Here is a 20,351-nt window from a genome sequence, read left to right on the forward strand (position 1 = left end):
AATTCAATTAGGGAAGCCTTTTGACAAACATAAAACCATTCAAAATAATCCAAGCTTAAAAGGTTCAAGTAAATATTGGGAAAGAGATGTCATTTTATATTTTTAACCCAAGTTCATTTTCAGTTCTATTTCAATCCTTATATTATTTCCATTATTACTCATATCAAGGCCCTGGCACTATGCTAGGTATTAGAGATACAATATGACTATGTGAGCAAGATAGACAGAGCCCTTGCTCTAATGAACCTCAGAGAAAAGTGGAGAAGACACCTAGGATAAAATGAGGTAATCTGTGAAAAGCGCTCAGCACAGTTCTTGCTGTATAACACATGTTCAAATACTATTTCTATTAATACACACAGTCTTTTCCCAACAGCCTGGAGTTCCTAGGCCTCTGTGGGCATCTCCTGCTGGGTGGAATTTTTGGGGTAAGCAATGGTGTGCAAATAGATGAGGCAGTGGGGGCTTTATAGATAGTCCTGTTTTCTTGAGGAAGCTTACTGGGACATAAAATGATGGTAATGACAAGAAAAGGGATAGTAAAAGCATGCATTTTGGAGTAAGGAGGAGAAAACTTTTGGAAAAAATAATGAGAAGTAAGAAGGACACCCAAAACTCCTCCAGGCCTTGAGGTCCAAGAGAAAATTCTGCCCCTGCTTGACAGACTGTGTGAGAAAAGGTGTCTTCAAAGGAAAACCAATCCTTGGGAAAGCACAAAGGTAAAGGGAATACAGAGAAGAGGTTGAGGATTTTGCTAAGGAGAGACTACAATTTTAAGACGGTATGATGGCACCATGAGTGTGTTATTTTCAAGGAAAATGGAAACAGCAAATTAGTCCTTCCCTTCCAAAGTATGCAAGATATTCTGGACCAGGGACAAAGTACGTTACTTCTTCTCATTTTAAGGAGATTATTCTCTTCCCATCATTATATATTGAGTATAGATTATTTAAATTTATTATTTAACTTTAGACTCATAATTATTAAAAAACATATATAGACCAGGTTAAGATATTTCTCATCACCCGGAGATGAATCAAGTGACATGCTTTTTTTTGTTTAGAGGAAGAGGTGGGTGTATTTTCACTTGTACATGGGACAGTTGTATTGGTATACATATCTGGGAAGAAGCATGTATGACTGTGTGTGTGTGTGTGTGTGTGTGTGTGTGTGTGTGTGTGTGTGTGTGTGTTTGCAGTCATAGTCACGATCAAGAGGAGACATTTACTTTGGTTAGCTTAGTATTCTTCACTGTCTTCTGACAATAGCATCCTCCTCCTTGGGCAACTGCTCCTCTCTGTCCCCTCCCCTCCCATATCCTGGAGGTTTCTGATGAGGCTGCCAATTATTGTACTGAGCCACTCCAACCACAAAAGATTGCTTTGGGGCAATTAAAGTGTCCCATTCTCCTGGTCACAAAGATTAATTGAGGATGTGATTAAACCAGACCAATAAGAGCCCTTCCCTATAATATTTATATACACACATTGGGAAAAGACAACTGTCTCTCTTCTGGGGTCATAATCTTGATTGACCTGAGTGAAGTGGGGACTATTTGCAGCCATGCCCATGTGGAAAATGCCCATTTGATCACATGGGAGTGAGGTAAATATGTATTTAAGAACAGAACTGAAAAATGGAGAAGGTATTGGTGATACTGTTACATTCCTGGATTCAAAGATATGTAAGACCATCCACCTCTTTTTTAGGATTCAGAATAGACAGAGGAAATTAGGATTTATGGTAAATGGGGTTCTAGTTCAAATCCCAAAAGACTAGATATGGAAAAAAACCTGGATAAGGAATAATGTAGGTAGCTCCGGTCTGAGAGGACAACTGGATCCTAGTTCAGGTTTTCAGTAATAAAATATGTGAATGTAAACAAGTTATTTAGTCTTTCCAACACTCAGTTCTCTCCTCTGTAAAATGATAAAATTAGCTTCAGCTATTTCTGAGATCCTTAAAACTACAAACTTGCATGTCCTAGACACCACTAAACTAATCACACTGAAATAAGTGCCCTGCCTGTGAATAGCTACTTAATAATTTTTTTCTTATAATAACATTTTTTTCTTTTCCATTCCTTTGCTTTTAAGCTTTCTGTTAAAAATAAAAAGTATGATGCTACTAGATTAATCCAGTGGAATGTAAATGCAATCAGTGACTAAATCAAACGTGTCTGTAGTCCACAACATTTCCAAAGCAAAAACAAAATTATATATCCTTCTAATTTGAACCAGCTGAAGTAACTGCTGATTTTTATAGTTCCAATGAAACAGTGAATTGTCAGAATTGATTGTCTCTGCAGATTATAATGCTAAACACTTATGTACACCAGCCCCTAAAACAAATGTAGAGGTTCTTGAAGTTTGGCATTGGAAATGCCCCTGTTTGTCCTTCCAGTGGGGTCTCAACCCTCTCAGTCCCTCCCTCTGAATCCCTTGCCAAGCTCATGGCATGGCTATTAAGTTCATAAGCGGGGCCAACTAGGATAAACTGTGGTGGCTACATGGAATGCTGTATTGGAGAGCGTTACAAGACTGTATCCAGGCTTGTGGGAAAAGATGCTCTGATAAATAAGCAGTGCTGCAAAATGGCACAATTGTCAAAAAATGTGGCTTTTCTGATTATGATGGATATGTGTCTTCCAATTGCTAACTTAATTTTGTATTCCATATGTTATTTGCCTTTTAACAGAAAACTTTAAATTCAATTTTAAATGATAGGACTGAACCTTTGATTTGTATATTACAGACTTCCCTACTGGGTGATACATTTTGGGACCAGGATACTTTCTATGTTATTCTTTATATCCAGCCATATATTCAACTTACTGACTATGCCAAGACAGCATGAATTTATACCCCCGGTTTCTTTCACAACTCCAGTTTGTTCCCAGCATGAAATACCACTTATATTGGTTTGAAATTCTATTCTAAACTTAGAGCCCACGATTTCTGTGTGGGATGTAAAGTTGACAAAACACGTACTTTTTTCCTAATGCAAATCCTACATGCGTTGGTTTTCAGGTAGTCAGGCTGACACTGTTGGGGGCGTGTAAGACAGAAAATAACTCCTGTTAAATAAAAAGGTATGGAGTGAAGAAAGAGGAACGGATCTATTTTGTTAAATGGAATTTTTAGAGACACAGAGCAAATGGTTCTGTTTTGTTTTGAAGGAGATTAAGAATAAAAATAAAATATTTAAAATGAGAGTGAATGCACGTTAGGAGGTCAAGGAAAGCTGACAATCTGCTATTTGTGACAACATTTAATAATATTCAGATTAATTATAATATTGGAAATGGAAAACTCTGACTTCAAATGAATAATGAATAGCAAAACCAGACATGGCTCTGAGGTGAAATGTGATTTTCATGAGGATGGGAACATTTAACATTTATACAGCAGTTCATATTCTCAAAGTCATATATCAGTGACAACTGTAAAATACATCTTTAATTTGAATTGATGAAATACTGTGCGGGGGCACATTTGGATGGTAGTACTCTCCCTTCCCCAAATAAAAAGAGAGAGAGAGAGAAGAGATTTGGATAAACAAATGCTTAAAAACTGCTTATCAAAATGGAAGTCAAATGCCCTGATATACAATCTTTTGAAATGATTTAATTCTTGGTAGGTATGTCTTTGTAATTCATTCACATGAATATTCATAGTATGTCACAACTCTTCATGTATTTAGCAGTTAAGGGTAATACACATTCTGAATGCAAAAAGATTGATTTATAAACATGTACTGTAATGCTTAGACACTACTTAAAATAAAAGCCTTTTCAATCATGTATTTTCTCCCAAACTGTCATCTCTGTACTGCTCTTCCCATATCCTTGCCTTGGCTTAACTGTAGCTAAAAGTTTCCTTAAAGACCACACTTGCCCAGAGATTTCAGTCCAACTACCTACTTCTCTGCTCCAATGCTCAACTATTAACATGGCTCCGGAGAACTCAAAAATAGTCCTGTGGTGGAGATCCAATCCGAGGAATAGGGTTTTAGCAGGATGTCATGGCCAGCCCCAATTCTACCCCCTTGCCGGTAGGTATGACCAAGAATTAGGTTCTCACCACGCAGTAGAAGCAGCAGTGCTCCATGCTACTTCCAGCCTTAACCCATATAGCCTTGCAAGCCTTTTCTCTCATTGCCAGCTGGAGTACCAAGAACCAGAACAATTATGGAAGCCACATAAAGATGACAGAGCTGCCATTATAGATGCCCACTAACCTGGAACTGTTAACCTGAGAGGGATACGTTTTTATTTTTATTTTAGAGGAGATGTATTTGGAACTCTTTTTGTTTTTCCCTCTTTGATTACACTAACTAATATAAATGGATTTATTACTACAAACTTATGGTCTATAAACCTCGCTGGCCTCTCAGTAGAACGCTGCACTTCTTAAGAAGCTGCCTCTCTCTTTACTTCTGCAGCTTTTTGAAACCTTTAGAACTTTCTTCAAGATGTCATTCTAACCTCTAACCCTTTGTTTCTCAGCAGATGACATTGGCTCACAGAGAAAATAATGCCATCAGGCATGAATTCCTTTCATTTTTCCCCTTTCATAAGTCAAAAATTATCCGTATTTGTCCCATTTTAATTATTCTTACTTTACCAAGAATTTTATTTCTTTTCAAAAGGACTGTCCGCATGAGCTCTAACTTTACCCTTCCATTTGCTTGAAGATTTTTCTGTATTCCTTATCTTTCCTCTATCCTAGATCATTAATCACTCCTCCCTCATTCATGTATTCCTTCCTTTAAAGGAAAATATGATTGAAGCTTTTTGATCTTAATAAAAACTCCTACTGTACCTAGTGTCCCCCTCTAATTCCTAATCCATCTCACTCCTTTGCTTTTTATATAAGCTTCTGTGAAGTATATTCTAGATTCTCTCTTCATTTTATGATTTCTCATTTGCCCCGCATTCTGTAATCTGGCTTCTATTTCTAAGGCTCGTTTGAAATTGTCTTAAGGAAGCTGTAATCATCACTGTTGTTGACCAGTATTTCTAAAAGGTAAATTTGATTATTTCATGTTCTTGCTTAAAATACTTCAGTGTCATCCTAAATTAGAGTTAAGTCCAAAAATCTTAGTATGGCTTATAAGACACTTAAGTATCTGGCTCTTTTTTATTCTCTTGTGTTTTCTTGTGGAGCTCCCTTCTAAGTACCCTGTGAAGGGATTACTGAAGTATTTAAAGTTCATTATGTTTAAACCTTTATAAAATTTTTGGAGTTGTTCCCTCTTCTTGGAAAGTATTGATATGTCCTCAATTGATCATTTATTTAAATAATTTCTTACACTTTAAGACCCAATTCTAGTATTTCTTACTCTTAAAGCCTTTCCTGTTGCATTGAAACTCCTTTTCTGTCATCCAATGCATAGTGTTTACTGTACTTAGAACTTACCAGGCTGCATTATAATTTTTGGTATACCTTTTTTACTCTCCTACTAGACTGTGAGTTCCTTGAAGACAAAACCTTGTCTTGCTTATCTTGATATCACTAGAACCTAACCTAGTGCTGAGGACACAGTAAAGAGTGTGTATGTGTGTGTGTGTGTGTGTGTGTGTGTGTGTGTGTGTGTGTGTGGAGAGAGAGAGAGAGTGCACAATGGAATTAATGAATATGTTATTTCCTTACTTACAAGTAAGCTCGTAAAGTTAGTGACTCTAGTTGGTATTCAGTTGTGATATACACGTATAACAGATTATATCATTGATAATGCAAAACATCAAAATGTAAAGAACAAGATGATGATATTGTGAATTTTTTCAAAATTAGCAAATAGAAATATCCATTTAAATTATTTTTAGAGAAAAATTTGTATCTAAGAACTGATCAGCAAATAATTTATCTTTTATAAGAAAAGTATTGATGCTTTTATAAGAAAACAAAAAAAACATAAATCATAAATTGCTTTTGAATAGTAACCAGGACCACAGAGTGAAGGTCATGTGCGATAGATAGACTACAGAGCAGCAAGCAGTAATCTGAATTATGGACTCCACAGGGGCCACCTACTACAGGATGTTGTCAGTCCTCATAAAGAGGACAGTGGTAGTGGACAGAAGCCAGCTCTTCAGAGAAAGGAGTCTTTAAGAGCAAAGGAGCATCCATTGCCTTTCTTAATTGAAGACTGCATTGACGTAGGCGAATTTCTGAGAGAAATGTTTGACAGAGTCAGATGTGTGTGAAGCCTGATATTGGAGACTCAGCTATTCATGAGTCAGGGTTAAAGAGAGGAAAGTTTTTAATTGCACTGGAAGGCCTTTTGTCATTTGAAACGAGCTGGATTACACAGTTTCTAAATAATCAGTTGGTAAAGCCAAACCTATGGAATGGCTTTCAGCCTTTGGTTAAAGCAGCAAGTTCAGGCCAGTTAGAGAAAGTAATGAGGACAGAAGGAGATTTTCCATGGCACAAACAGAACACAAAACAATTTAAAATAAAGTAAACAGCAACGCTGAGATCAAGTAAGATTAATGAACTAATAGTTCAATTGAGGCTTTTCTTGTGATTCTGAAGACTGTTTATCAAGTGAGCTTCAGAGGAATTTCTAGGTCATGTGATGGGATTTCAAGGTCAGATGAAAGTAAATACAATCCAATGGTCCCTGAGTTCACTTTCAATGTTCCTAGTTTCTTCTATATTTATTTGTTCATTCTAAAGTTTAATAAGCCAGTATTTATTCTTTCCATACCTAGTTTGTTTTTGCTGTTTTTCTTCGCCTACAAAGCTAAAAGAAAGGATTTCTCTTGTGTATATTTCCCCTGTAAGCTACTTCAACCAAGGCAGTATAACAGTAGCTTACATTTGTTAGCTCATGTATAAAACTTTCTTATATTATGACACTATGTCCCCTCCTCCCCCCTTTTTTCCCAAAAGCATTCTAGTTGGTTATTTGTTTTTGTCTTCTATTAAAATGAACCTGAAAACTTAGACACACATAAAAGTTACACCTATCATTATTTTAAGATCCAAGGAATGAGCACTTTCTATCCTAATTAAATACCCATAAGTTTACTCCCACTCAGTTTAAACAGATAATATTATACACATTTCTTACTGTTTTATTTCTGTTTAACACCAGTTTAGGTATAGGCTTTTCAAGTATAAGCTGTTCATGTCTGTAAATTAATAAACAGAAGATCTTGAGAAGTAACCCTAAAACTTCGCTTTCTTTCAAAAATCCCTAGTCCTTGAAAAATAGGTGACTGATGATAAATAGCTATTTACCTCTATTTATATCTCTCCTCACTGCTCTATAAAAAACACAAATTGGCACTGAACAGAACAATGTAGTATGGTCTTAAAATAATTAAATTTTTAAAAAATTTTGTTTATTTTATGAATTTTTTTGGTAGAAACCAAAAATCATCAAAAAACTTGCCTCCTGAATCTTTTTACATTCTGAAATTCAGTTTTGATGAAAATACCTTGTTCATGGTCCAATGCAGAATATGTCTTACTGAATGTTAGTTTATGATAATAGTTGACAGAGCAGCCAGATTTTTTTTTTAAATGCTCTAAGAATGAATGTTTTTGGCTGCTAACTTGAATATTTAGAATATCTAGTGAAAATCACAAGGCGTAATGATCAGTATAATCAGGTTGGAGAAGCGGCTTGGACAAAATGAAACATTTTCTAGGAGAACAAGTTTTCATGGTTTGCCATTGATTTATAAAGACCAGGCCAGTTAATAATGCATACAGGAACAAGTGTCCCTATATGCAAAACCAGGATAAGCCTATCTGTGCTGATCCTACAGCAATGGAAAATGTGAAAGTACATCAGAAGCTATCACTGAGAAGAGAGAACCACCACTTTTAGGTCATGTTGAAAGATTCCAGTGAACTGGTGTTCCGTTAAAGTGAATACCTGTTTAAAATGAAGAAGACCAAAAAAATGAAAGGCAAATGTATTATTTGTAATATTTTGTTCTTTGTCCTGAAGAATGAGATTTGTAGCCTTAGAAGAATGTCAGTTGCTTCACTTCGGAAAGCTTCTCAGAGTTCCATTTGAAACGCAAAGACATTTTATGAATTGGGTTTCAAATAATTTGAAAGAGTTCTAGTAACTTTTCAAAATGAGAAATATACTGATTTCTTAATATCTAAGAAAATTCATAAACTCATCCAATAAATGGGTTAAAAGCTTGTTATCCTATAAACATGTTTAGCTAGAATATTTTTACTCTTCGTTTTTCTTCTAGTATGTATGACATGAAATTAGTGATTGGGAATTTAAGAGTAACATCAATCACTGGTCTGGCTCTCTAGTCCTGTTTCAACTTTTTTTTTTTTTTTAACATCTTTATTGGAGTATAATTGCTTTACAATGGTGTGTTAGTTTCTTGTTTCAACTTTTTAATGTAAGTTCTTAATGAGTTACATAAGGAATTACTATTTCATCAGTTAACTACAGTGAAAGACTATGAAAGTGACTGCCAAATGGAGATTCAAAGCACAATGTTTTCTTCAAATTGGAAGCACTGTGGTGATAATTGAATGGAGATGCCTTTGGGGGCAAAGTGAGGAGAGCTCTGCTTTTGGGGGCTCCTCTTCTCCACCTTAAAAAGTAGGCACCAACCCAGGGCTCCAGGGGGGTGCTGCTAGGAGTTTGCATCTTTCCATCCATTGGTGGACCTAATTTGTTGTGGACCTCCCTTTGTCTACAAGTGGCATTTTCTGCAACAAAGTCTCACTTCTCTGGAAAGATATCAGACTGGTAGTCAAAAGCCCCAAGCCCAGCCCTAGGTGTAGAATCTTGTATAAATCATGTGAGTTACCCGGAATTATTTCCTCTTTTGTGAATTAAGATTGCTTACTTCCTAACCCATTTTTTCAGCTGGTATATGAGCACTTCCTATTGTAGGAATTGGGGCAGCAAATACAGAGCTGCCAACATGGAGGCAAAGGAAATAGCTGTTGTAGCACTCTTCTGAGTCTCAAATATTAAAACAACATGTGTGACTTTGTTTTCTGATCTCTGAAGTACCATGCAAATTCAAGAGGTTCTGACAATCAAAGCCAGCAAGTTAAGGCTAAAAGTTTAAACCACAAACATTTGTTAGGTTGAATATGAGAATAAAATAAAAGGTAAGTGTAGTCAACCCCTGATTATTCACAGATTGGCTAGAGTGTGTGATTATCAATGCCCTTTGATTCTCCTCCTTCTAACTGCCAGCTATTGAATATTTCTCTGCTCATTAACACCTGTCTAGTAGTGGGAAGGTGAAATGCTAATCAGCCAATTTGGCTAATTGTTAGCTGCTATGATCCTTTTTATTTTATTTTTTTGAAGTTGAAATAGAGAAAAGTTGAAATCTTTTACTAAAATATGAGCTGTAGGCTTCTAAACTTTATGCCACCTTCCCTTTCTTTTACTTCATAGATAAATTCAGGTACTTCGTTTTCATGAAAGTATTAATAAGAATGAAGAGTCTAGTAATTCATCAGTTCTCCAGTGTCAATGTAACTTCACATTACATATTTCTTATTAGCCAGTGTTTGGACAATCTTAATCTCCTACAGGAAAGCCTTAGGATTTAATAGTTGCAACTTTAAGTGTAGCCCAATATAAATAACTGCACTTGCCAAATGGATTTAGACCAATAGGGAATCAACTTGGAAAAAATGACAAGACTACCCTCCCCTTTGCCTTGGGTAGACATTACAGGATCCTCCCCACACCAAATAAGGGGATGAGGAATGTTCTGAGCTTTAAGGGCACTAAGAATAAATCTGAGCTATCACGGGTAAGATTACTTTCAACTCTTTATTTCATGTTTTCTGACATAGACCCCCAAATCTGTAATTATCTTAGGGAAACTGTAGGGGCTTAGACGGTACTTTCTGGTTCCTTTGCCTTTTCTTGGCCTATCTCTCTTTGGGGCTGGAGAGCTGGTGTGTGTGTGTTTCCCTTACAGTGCCAAAAAAAAAAAAAAAAGTGCTGAAGAGTCCTAGGGAGATGAGCTATTTTTGTTCGAAGCTGATACTTCTGCCTGAGCCACAAGTGCTGCTTGGAAAGGGCTCAGGTTGTTTCCAGGGGGGAGAACTCTGCAGAGAAGAGACAAAAAGTTCAACAGGACAACAAAGGAGCAGCAGAAACAGCCAGGAAAAGGAAGAGCCCTCACGCTTTCACACAGAGCCCCCTATCAGAGTTCTCCAAACCTAAATTATTCTGCAAAGGGCCACTTGACCGGAATTTTTGCCTGCTTTTTCCTTTCTCCAACCACCATGACTGAGATCACGGCTGAAGGTATTGCTAGCATTTTCCAATAGTATCAACTAGAAAAACAAAAAAGAAAAAGGTGGAAATTGACAGTCCCATTGATGGTCAATGTGTCCTCTTAAAATGTTGCTTTTAGATAGTTATCTTGATGAATGTTTCTATATGGGATCAGAGAAGTGGGTTTGGGAGCTGAGAGACTGGCAGATGTGTGTGTTGGGGAGTGAAAAGAAGTTTCTCGGAAATTTTGCATGTGGAAACTGCTATTTGCGATGCCAAAGGCCCCACTAGTTAACAGTTGTCACCCACACCTCTATAAATAGCTATGGTCATGCAACGTTAGGGCTGATATCTTACCTAGCAAAAATTACAAGGTTTGCATGCAAGGCTGGAGACCACGATGAACTTAAAGTGTTGCATTTAATGTTGAAACTTAGAGAACTGATTCTGAGCATTTTGCTTTATGACATATCAAATTGGAGATCTTAAATTTGTTTTCCTTTCTAACTCGAGTATATAAATATGCACACACACACACACATATAAGATTTATATACCTAAAAATTTTGTATGTATGTTGGTGGGTATTCAGAGACAAGGTTTGAAATTGCACAAAATCACTTTAAATCAGTATGGTTTTAAAAATAGAGTAATTAAGCTTTTGATTCTGATTCTTTTCATGCACTCATGTCTTTTACCTCTACATGATGAATCTATGTTAAATATTTTCTGTTTTCATGCTTATTCTGAAAAGGTATATGCTTTTCTGTTTTAAAGCTTATTCTGAAAAGGTATGTGCCACACCTTAAAACATTTTTATTATTCGACCATGATAGCAATCATTTCGCCCAAATATAACATATGCAATATATATGTATATATATAATTATATATATATTTTTGCTATCTTTAAGACAACTAAAGCGTTTTGAATACAGGCACAATCCCGTTTTAGCTGGGGTAAAAATTTGGGAGGTGGATCTAAAATTTGCTTCTGACAGCTGTAAGCAAATCAGACAGGTGGTGCTCTCCACAGCTTCCAAGTCTAATGCTGAGCTGGTTTGTTTTTAATCAGACAACTGAAAGAGAGAATGTGTGGTTTTGGCTCTTTGGATAGACATTGGTATGGGCACATGGTCATTTCAGAGTTTAAGACTTTCAGTCACTACTTACAAGGAGAATTGTCTTACTTGCATCTTCCACTAAGAAATTTAATCTAGTACCCCAAATTAATAGAAATGATTACTGAGAGATTTCTAAGTATCAGGTATTTTGCTCAGGACTTTATGTGTATGTACTTATTTAAACCTCACAGAATTCAATTAAGTTATCATTATTATCTCCATTTTGCAAAAATAGAAACTGTAACTCTGATATTTGAAGACTTGCTCAAAACCACAGCATTGCCAAGATTAGAAGCCAGCTCCCTTAAATCTAGTTTGTGTTTTTTCATTTCTCTAAGAGGATATCAGGTTTCCTCTTTACCAATTTTAGTTCAGAATTTGCTAACTAAATATAAATAGCATTTTTTCTTATTCCTTAGATATTCTGCATCATGTGACCTTTAGATGGTCTTAAAGACAGCTACCTATAAAAATGTCTCACTTAGCCCTGCACAAGTTATTAAGATACCTGTGAATATGTTCCCTACCTCTGCATTGGGTGTGAACTGCCAGCTGATTCGGGTCACTTGGCCAAAACATTTTTCACTTGCCTGTGGATTATGCTCTGTAGACCTTTGCACTTGATTCATAAATGTTTTTACAGGAAAATTCCAGACTATGGAATAGAACTTATGTTTCTGTCTTCTCCCCCTGGAGAGTTTAAAGGGTGCTTGGAAGACCTCTTGTTGTCACCTCTAGAAAAAAATCATTGAATTAGTAATGAATTAAAAATGTAAAAACGCCATCTAGTTCCTAGGTGATGGGCATTTCCTACTCCCGGGCCTTAACAGCTCATAGGATCTATGTCATCTGAACATCGCATTAGTTATGTACATTTTTCCTTTACTGGAATGATTTATTAATCATATTTCTCAAATGATAATTAGACTGACAGCTCAGATGAGGTTACCTTTTAAGGTTAGTACCACAGTCATTCTCTGTGTTCATCCAGAGTTTCTTGCATGCTGCTCTACTGCACACCTTTCATTTTGTCTTCATGATTCTCACTTTTTGTGCCCCAGCTACAATAGCCTTCTTCCAGTCTTTTATAAGAGGTGTACTTTTGTGCAGAGCCTTGGTACAAGTTGTTCTGTCAACCTGGAATATTCTTTCCTCTCATCTGTTATATTTCTTTTGCTGCCACTTTTGGACACATTATTGAAATGTAAGCACTGCATCAGTAGCCTTAGACATATACTGATTATTCTTCTCATCCATTGATCACAAAGCAAGCAGACACCTTGTAGTACTTAAGACAGAGCTGGAGTAGCCCCTTAGAAAGCTTAAGTCCACCGTCCTCACCTCAATTTTTATAAAACTGAAGGTCATGGAGATTATACAACTCTCTCGTGGTCACTGATAATTGGGGAAAGTCTGAGGATAGAGTTCATGTTTCTTGTGGTACTTACTCAACTATAATGCACAGCATATCTGTAAACCTTACTGAGTTCCTCACATAGATTTTCAGTGCACATTCCAAGCTGGCTTACTTCATCTGACAGAAGAAAGGAAGTAATGTTAGATATGGAATTGTGTTTCAGGTACAGAACAACAGATGAACTACAGTTAGAACAAAGTTGAACCCCAAAGGACTTTAGGGAAACAATATCTTTGATTCTAGCTATGATAAATTAATAATGATAATAACCAGTGATATTTATTCAGAAGACATTATATGTCAAATGTAACATGACCATTTAATCCTCGGGACAGCAAAATGAGATAGATACTTTTATAATTGCTATTTATGGAATAGGAAGCTGAGGTTTAGAGAGGTTAGAAATTTGCCTGAATTCACACAGCTATTTATGGTGTATCTAGGATTCACACTCAGATCTCTGACTCCAGAGGCATGTTAAATACTTCCTTTTGCTGTGTGAGACTAATAGTCAGCCTGGTGTTAATTCAGAGGTTGGGAGGGACCTGTACTAGACCCCTGTTCTGGCTGGCCCCTGCTACATTGGGTAGGTTAGATCAGGCCCCAGACTGGATCTGACTCAAACAGTGCTAAGGTTTAGAGTTATAAATAGCCTTCTGCCTTCTTTCCAGAGGCCCAGTTATTCCTAGACAAATGCCAAAGTTAGCTTCCCCTTCTGAGGTTCATATGAACTTTCGACTACCAATTTCATCATCTATTTGACAGACTATATCACTAGGTAAAAATACTTTTTGAGTAATTTTGATGACAGTAAAGTTTAGTTAATTCTTAATAGCTTTGTTAAAAACATGGAGACTTTTTAAAAAGTTGGTAAAATAGATAATGTTTTCAAATTGCCAATTAACTAACGCACAGTCAAATTATGTTTTACAATAACATTCATATAATTGTGTTCTCTGGGTCCAACTACCCCCAGAATATAGGAAAATACAAATTTTTCTGCAATAGATTCAAGTTGGTAGAGAGCCTATATACAATTAAATTAGCATTTACTAGAATACGTAGTTAAAGGAAATTCTTTTTTTTTTCAAGTTAGAGAAGGGATGTCAAACTCTCAACTTCTAAACTGTTATACAACCTCAGGGTTCAGAAGGGTTATTGTACTATGTAAGGAATTCTTACATAGTAAAATTTTATTTTTTTAATAGAATGATTAATTATCTTTTTGAAAAATACCAATGTGTTCCAAAATGAGCAATATGTTTCTAACAAGCAAACACATTTTCAATTTATTCATATTTTGTCAAGAGTTGACAAGACTTCTTATTTGGCAGAATAAGTTCAAATAGTGTCAAAAGAAGGATTTTAGCCAGATTCTTATATTCTTTTTTTTTTTGAATTTTTGAATTTTATTCTATTTATTTTTTTATACAGCAGGTTCTTATTAGTTATCCATTTTATACATACTAGTGTATATATGTGGTTATATTTTTAAACTGCTTATTATTTGGACATACACATACTCAAATATGGATGAGATGATATGATGTTGAAATTTGTTTCTACAGAGTATGCCAGAGAATAAAGTAGATGAGGTGTGGGTGGGGTAGGATTGGCCAGGAATTGATTACATTGGGACTGATGATGGGTACATGGAGTTTCATTATAATTTTCTGTCTACTTCTGCAAATATTCAAGCTTCTCCATAATAGTTAGAAAGGAAAAGAACAGAGCTGATGTTTTTAGTGAAGTAAATAATTTTAAGAAAAAAAAATTTTGTAATGCATGTAAGGTCAGTGACTCTACTGGCCACCAAATGTATTCATAAGTGCAAATTACCCCCTAATTGAACAGTCTGTAGTTATTGAAATGGAAACCAAAAAATGCTCATATTAGACAGAGGGGTCCAGAATTCTACATTTGTAACAACAGACCAGGAAATAATGATTTTCAAATATGTTCATTATAATGTGGGAATCGGTTGCTTAGTTTCATAACATTTCTCAATATTATTAGTGACATTAATTAGAGAAATTAGTGAGCAACAGATCATTTTTGAGATGGTCCGTGTGAAAACCTGAGGAAAAGTAAAAAACCTAAGGAGTCAATATGATGCAAGAAAAATAGTCCTAAAAATTGCTGTGGTCAGGAACATCATGTTTATTATCAGGGTCTTAAGTGCCAAAGTCTTGCAAGAATATGTCTTTTAAATATCACAGAAATTCTGAAAGGCTGAAAGGCAGATATTACATAAACCTGATCAGACTGACTCTAAACGTCATCTTCTTTACTGGTCAAGTTGAATTTAGAAAAGAGAAGAAAGAGTGTGAAAACCAGTGACTTATATAGTTAATTAAAAATGAGAGAGAAAAAGTAGTGCAGAACTGAGGGAAGTCAGCATTAAAATAATTAAAGGCAGTGTGATAAAGTAGGAAGTGTGTGGAGTTTCAAGTCAGAAATCCTGTTTAAGCACTAGCTTCACTACTTAACCATAGGTGGTCTGGGAGGGGACATACACTAGTTGGCTAACCTCAGTTAACAGTGAGTAATATGACCAGAGGAAATTTTCCAACTTTTACACGGTCGTGCTAATTGGCAAATTATATATATATTTTTAGCTGTTCAAAGCATCCGTGGTGCAAAATAGGTAGTGAAAGTGGACAGAAAATATATCTTTGTAGTGTTAGCTCTAGTTGGGTTTCATTACGAAGCTTTTCCTTTCCTTCCTTTTGTTATTATTTGTAATATTGACTCTTTCCCCCTCCCCCCGGCCCATCCCTAAGCACACAGTACCCATGGAAAATGTTCTGTTTGTTAGCTTAAATACTTCTTAATTTTTTTCCTATTTATTTTTGGTCATCACTGGGAATGTAATTTAAAAATCGTTCTACTTTTACAATACAAAAATGAATTGAGGCTATTCCAGCTATTATTCTAAAGGCTTAGGAATCTTTAGAGAGTTAAAGCCTCCAATGCTGTTTGCATTAATTTTTAATCAGTTAACAATGTTAAAGATGAGAGAAACCTAAAATGGTACAACTAAGCAATTTTAAAATCATCTACATTGACCTTTGGGTAGAATATATCAGTTTGAAAGAAAATGCATAGATAGTTTAGATTTTCCAGCTAAGTTTTTGGTTTTATATTTACAGAGTTTAAAGCATTATTATTTTCTTTTCTTCCTTCAAATAAAAAGAAACCCTTTGGGGACATGCTTAATGTATTTTAAAAATGTATGTTATCTAAAGTAACACATTTAGACAGAGCAAATTAGGGGAAAAACTTCATCTGGTAACTATGCATTAACATCATACAATAATTCCAAGTTTATGGAGTTTAGGTTCTATTCAACTTAAAAGTTCTAGGAAGATCCATCAAAGTTAAGTTTTTTGCTCTCCCCAGTTCCTATTTTCTCTGGATGATATGAGTACCATGCATAATTTCTGATAGGAAGCACTTATTTGAATGTCACATAAAAATGTATTGCCCCAAGTGAGGGTTATGCAGATATAGATGAACTTCCTAGTCCAAAATGATAGTATTTTCCATCTTCAAAGGAAATTGAAAAGAATATCCTTGGCAAATGTGTAATGAATAAAGTCCTGCTTCTCTCTCTACAAGTGATGCTCTCTAAAGATCAAACATCTCCACATCTCCATGCCTGAAGTCAAGCTGTCAAAGGCTCATGGAATTTATGATTTTGAGAGATCCTTTGGGATGTAAATGAGCTGTTTCCTCATAAACCACAGGGTCTGTCTCTCTTATAAAGCAGTTGAATATTACATTTAAATATATATCGTTTAGATAGTTTCTGTGACAGGGGCTGGGGCATGTGGTCTTTCCTTAAACAAGTTAAAGATACAATCTTTTAACCTAGAAGAACAAAGATAATTATTGTTTGGCAACCTGCTTTGTACAGGGGAAACTTGGTTTGTTTTTCACACAGCATGAGGCTAGAGCTCACTGTGATAGACTGTTTTATCCTTGCTACTCATTTGTTGCATCATTTCCTCTCCGTGACACAGGTTACTGAAACATTGAGAAAAATTAAAGAAAGAAAGAGCTCTTAATATTTAAAATTTTGTTTTAAAAATGTTCGAGGGCATTAGTGAGCTTGCGGATGTGAAAGAATCAGTTTCCACTTATTTATACTACTTTCAAAATACATTTTTAGCAAGGTTTTCTTGGAAAATTTATTGTTCCCTTTTAAAATAAAATCATCATGTGATTAAGAGAATTTTCTGTTTGTGGTAGACATTTGATACAATGTCATGAAAAAAATGGCAAATATTAAGTGACACTCTTTGACATTCAGTGCTAGAGCTATTATTTTTGTCTGTGGTTATTCTTATTTAACTTATGTATAATTGCCTGGGGGAAAAAGAGTGTACTATAAAATCTATAAGTTACCATAGGATGGTAAAACTCCATGCTTAGGAATTTAAATCTGTAGAAGTATTAGGGGTTGCATTTAGAGAAAAGCAAACAAAGTACATTCATTTGAAATATAACAAAATTTTAGACTCTATGGTATTAACTATCAACCTATAAGTAGATGTATAAAACAGTAGGTCATATCGAAAGCTCAGTTGTAGTTGATATTTTAGCACATATTACATACCAGCCTGAATGCCAGACAATGGGGACATGAAGAAGAATAACACAAGGTCGCTGACTCTAATAGAGTAGATTAAAAAAACAAGCAGGAAAGAGGAAAACTAAGAGTAGACAGATTTTAAAACATATGACTTCAGTAAGGATTTATGAATGATGAGTGTTTAATTTGGTTTAACAAAGTCATACTATATTGTTCATATATCTTATGATTAGTGAGCACACATTGAAATTTGCTGAAAATAACTTTAGAATGATAGCATCCTGTTCTTGACTCTGATCATTTACAGTACACATGCCGTCGTTGGGAAGGTGAAATGGCTGGCCAAGGGGTAAGGAGATCAAGAGTAGTTTTGCTCAATGTAGAGATGAAGAAAAAAAGAAATGGGTGGTAGTTGAGAATTAGTGGTTTGCGGGATGAAACCCTAGGATGACCAAGGTGTGGAGTTACCTGGCTAAGAAATTTGGTAAAAATCCTCTGTTTTTGTTAAGGGACCCTATTGCTATAGTATTGAAAAAGTTGGACGTCTCACGTGCCTGATTTATTTTAAACTAGTTGTTTATTTTGATCCCTGTTTTTTGGGTTTTTTTCTCACCTATTTAAGTGTTCTCCCACTGTTTGTATTTCCATTGTTGCTTTTGATCCTCAAACACTCCACTTTGAGCTTAGTTTGTATTTATGGAGTCCTATTTCCAGTTCATGAAGAAATAATGCGATAATGCTAACTGTGAGACAGGTATTCACTAAATAAGTTTCTTCAGGTTAATAATGAGAAATCAGCTGTAAAGAATTAATTCTATGATCAGTGTTGTTCTAAGTACCATAAGAACTAGTGTTAATAGGCCGGTGGTCTTGTCAAGGTGTCTTATAAGGCCAATGAATTAAACACTGAAGCGAGGCAAGAGGGTTTTAGAGATGCTAGGGGAAAGCTTTTTTCAAGGAAAAGATAAAGAGACGTGATCCTTAGTCGGAGGTTCAGAAGATGTGACCAGGAATCTTTAATCTAGATTTAACTAGATTGAAGCAATAAGTTCACAGAACCCTCTAGAGACTTTGTTCATAGTGACTGGAAGAGTTGTATTAGAAATAATATTATAGTTTTGGAAGTTGCCAGATCATTTCGGCTATCTCTTGAATTAGGTAGACAGGTTTAACTATTAAGTTTCTGCCCAGTCTCTCTAGATTTGAAATGTCTTGTAGGTCTTGGCTAGAATGATTCTAGCATGGGTCCCTATCTTTGAGTGACACAGGCTCTCAGTACCCAGGTGTTTTGGAACAGGATATTTTATCTTTGTCCCATCACTCTGTTATTCACCTGTGGATGCAGAGGGGCAAAACTTCTGATATCTTGAAGGATGTTCATTCATTTAAGAAGTACTTACTTGTATACATTTGGGGTATCTTTGTTAGGTTTGAGGGTGAAATGTGAAATAAATATAAATCTAGTGCTCAAGGAAAGATGAAATAATTGTATAAGTAACTATATGATACAAGTTCGGAAGTTCTAAGTTGCCTAAAGGAAGTACAGATAAAATTATAAATATAAAAATTGTGAGATAGATTTTTTGGTTTCTTATCATTCAAATTTAAAGTAGACAATATTTACACATATGAAACAACTAGGGAATAAATTAATAGATAACAAATAAACAAATTAGGCTTATGAGATAGGATTATCAGGGAAATCTGAGAAGCAGGAGAATAGATGGACTTGGTTGACCAGGAACTGTTAAAAAGGAGTAGAGTTTAACTTAAAACTTGAAAGATCTTTCCAAATGAAAGGACAGGAACATAAAAGAAAAGCAAATAATTAAGTTTTTCACCAAAATCCCTAGATGCTAATAGTCCCAGGTTAATTTATTTAACAAACAATTATTTGATATATTTTCATTAAATTAACATCTTGCCCTCATGATCTATGCTGGGGAATCAAAGCTGGAGAAGACACACTCTACTGACATTTGGGGCAGGAAAAGTCTCTCCCAGACACTGCAGGACAATTACCATACAGTAACACCCCTCACCATAATTTTGACTGACCAAACAATCCCAAACATTTTCCAGTAGAGATTCTAAACCACACCCCAGTTAACAACAAACAAGAATCTAAGGCAAAAGTGAGCAAAGGTGCTAATACTTGTGAAGGAGCTAGCAAAGTATTCAAAGTATTCAATTATGAGAAATTCCTGGCTTAGTTATCTTCCAATTTCATACAGAAGATTCTTTTTAGGTCAATATAAAGGATTTGCATTGCTAGGAAGGTTTTCTTAATAGTCTTTAATCAGTTACCAACTAAGAGTTATTATATCAATAGTAAAGCTAGCCATCTTGTTCAATGATTAGAAAGTTATTTGGAATAGAATGAAATCCTTTCTGAAAAGGAATTATGTATGGTTGCCTTGATTTGCTGTTTGTAATTCTATAGTAGAAAGATAAAAACAGGATAATTTTAAGGAAGTGTGGGGCAAAGATATTCACAAACTAAATGCAATAACACAATTTCCCCTTGAGAAAAATCAGTGAAAGGTGATGGCTTATTTTGTGTGTCCTTGAGCTAATGAGTTGAGAAATGACAGCATAATTTGAGGAGAGGCACAGGTGGAAGCAGCTCTGATGGGTAAACTGAAAGTCAGTACTTTGCAAATTGCCTCATATAGTTTAACAGAAGCTAAATTATAAACTTGAGGGTGGATTGCATTTTTTTACCTGATAGTCACCCTACATTGTGGCATATTGAATTCTGAGTCTGCTTAGGGACCTCCGATGTTTTTTTAATCCTTTGCTACACTACCAAAAGGGCAAATGTGTTTTCTAATCATGTAGGAACTCACTTAAAATTATGTTCTTATGGGGCTTCCCTGGTGGCGCAGTGGTTGCGCGTCCGCCTGCCGATGCAGGGGAACCGGGTCCGCGCCCCGGTCTGGGAGGATCCCACATGCCGCGGAGCGGC

General features: G+C 35.6%; 1 protein-coding gene across 1 annotated transcript in view; it reads left to right on the plus strand.

The window, feature by feature from the left end:
* Window positions 1–9,813: 9,813 nt before the first annotated feature.
* Window positions 9,814–20,351, plus strand: part of TRDN (triadin) — a 366,265-nt gene continuing 355,727 nt past the window's right edge. The window contains exon 1 of the mRNA XM_055087525.1: window positions 9,814–10,275. Coding sequence (XP_054943500.1) covers window positions 10,254–10,275 — 22 coding nt within the window. The 5' untranslated portion in view covers window positions 9,814–10,253. The remainder of the gene's footprint in view (window positions 10,276–20,351) is intronic.

This window comes from Physeter macrocephalus, chromosome 10, assembly GCF_002837175.3.
Source record: "Physeter macrocephalus isolate SW-GA chromosome 10, ASM283717v5, whole genome shotgun sequence".
NCBI classification, from domain to species: Eukaryota; Metazoa; Chordata; class Mammalia; order Artiodactyla; family Physeteridae; genus Physeter; species Physeter macrocephalus.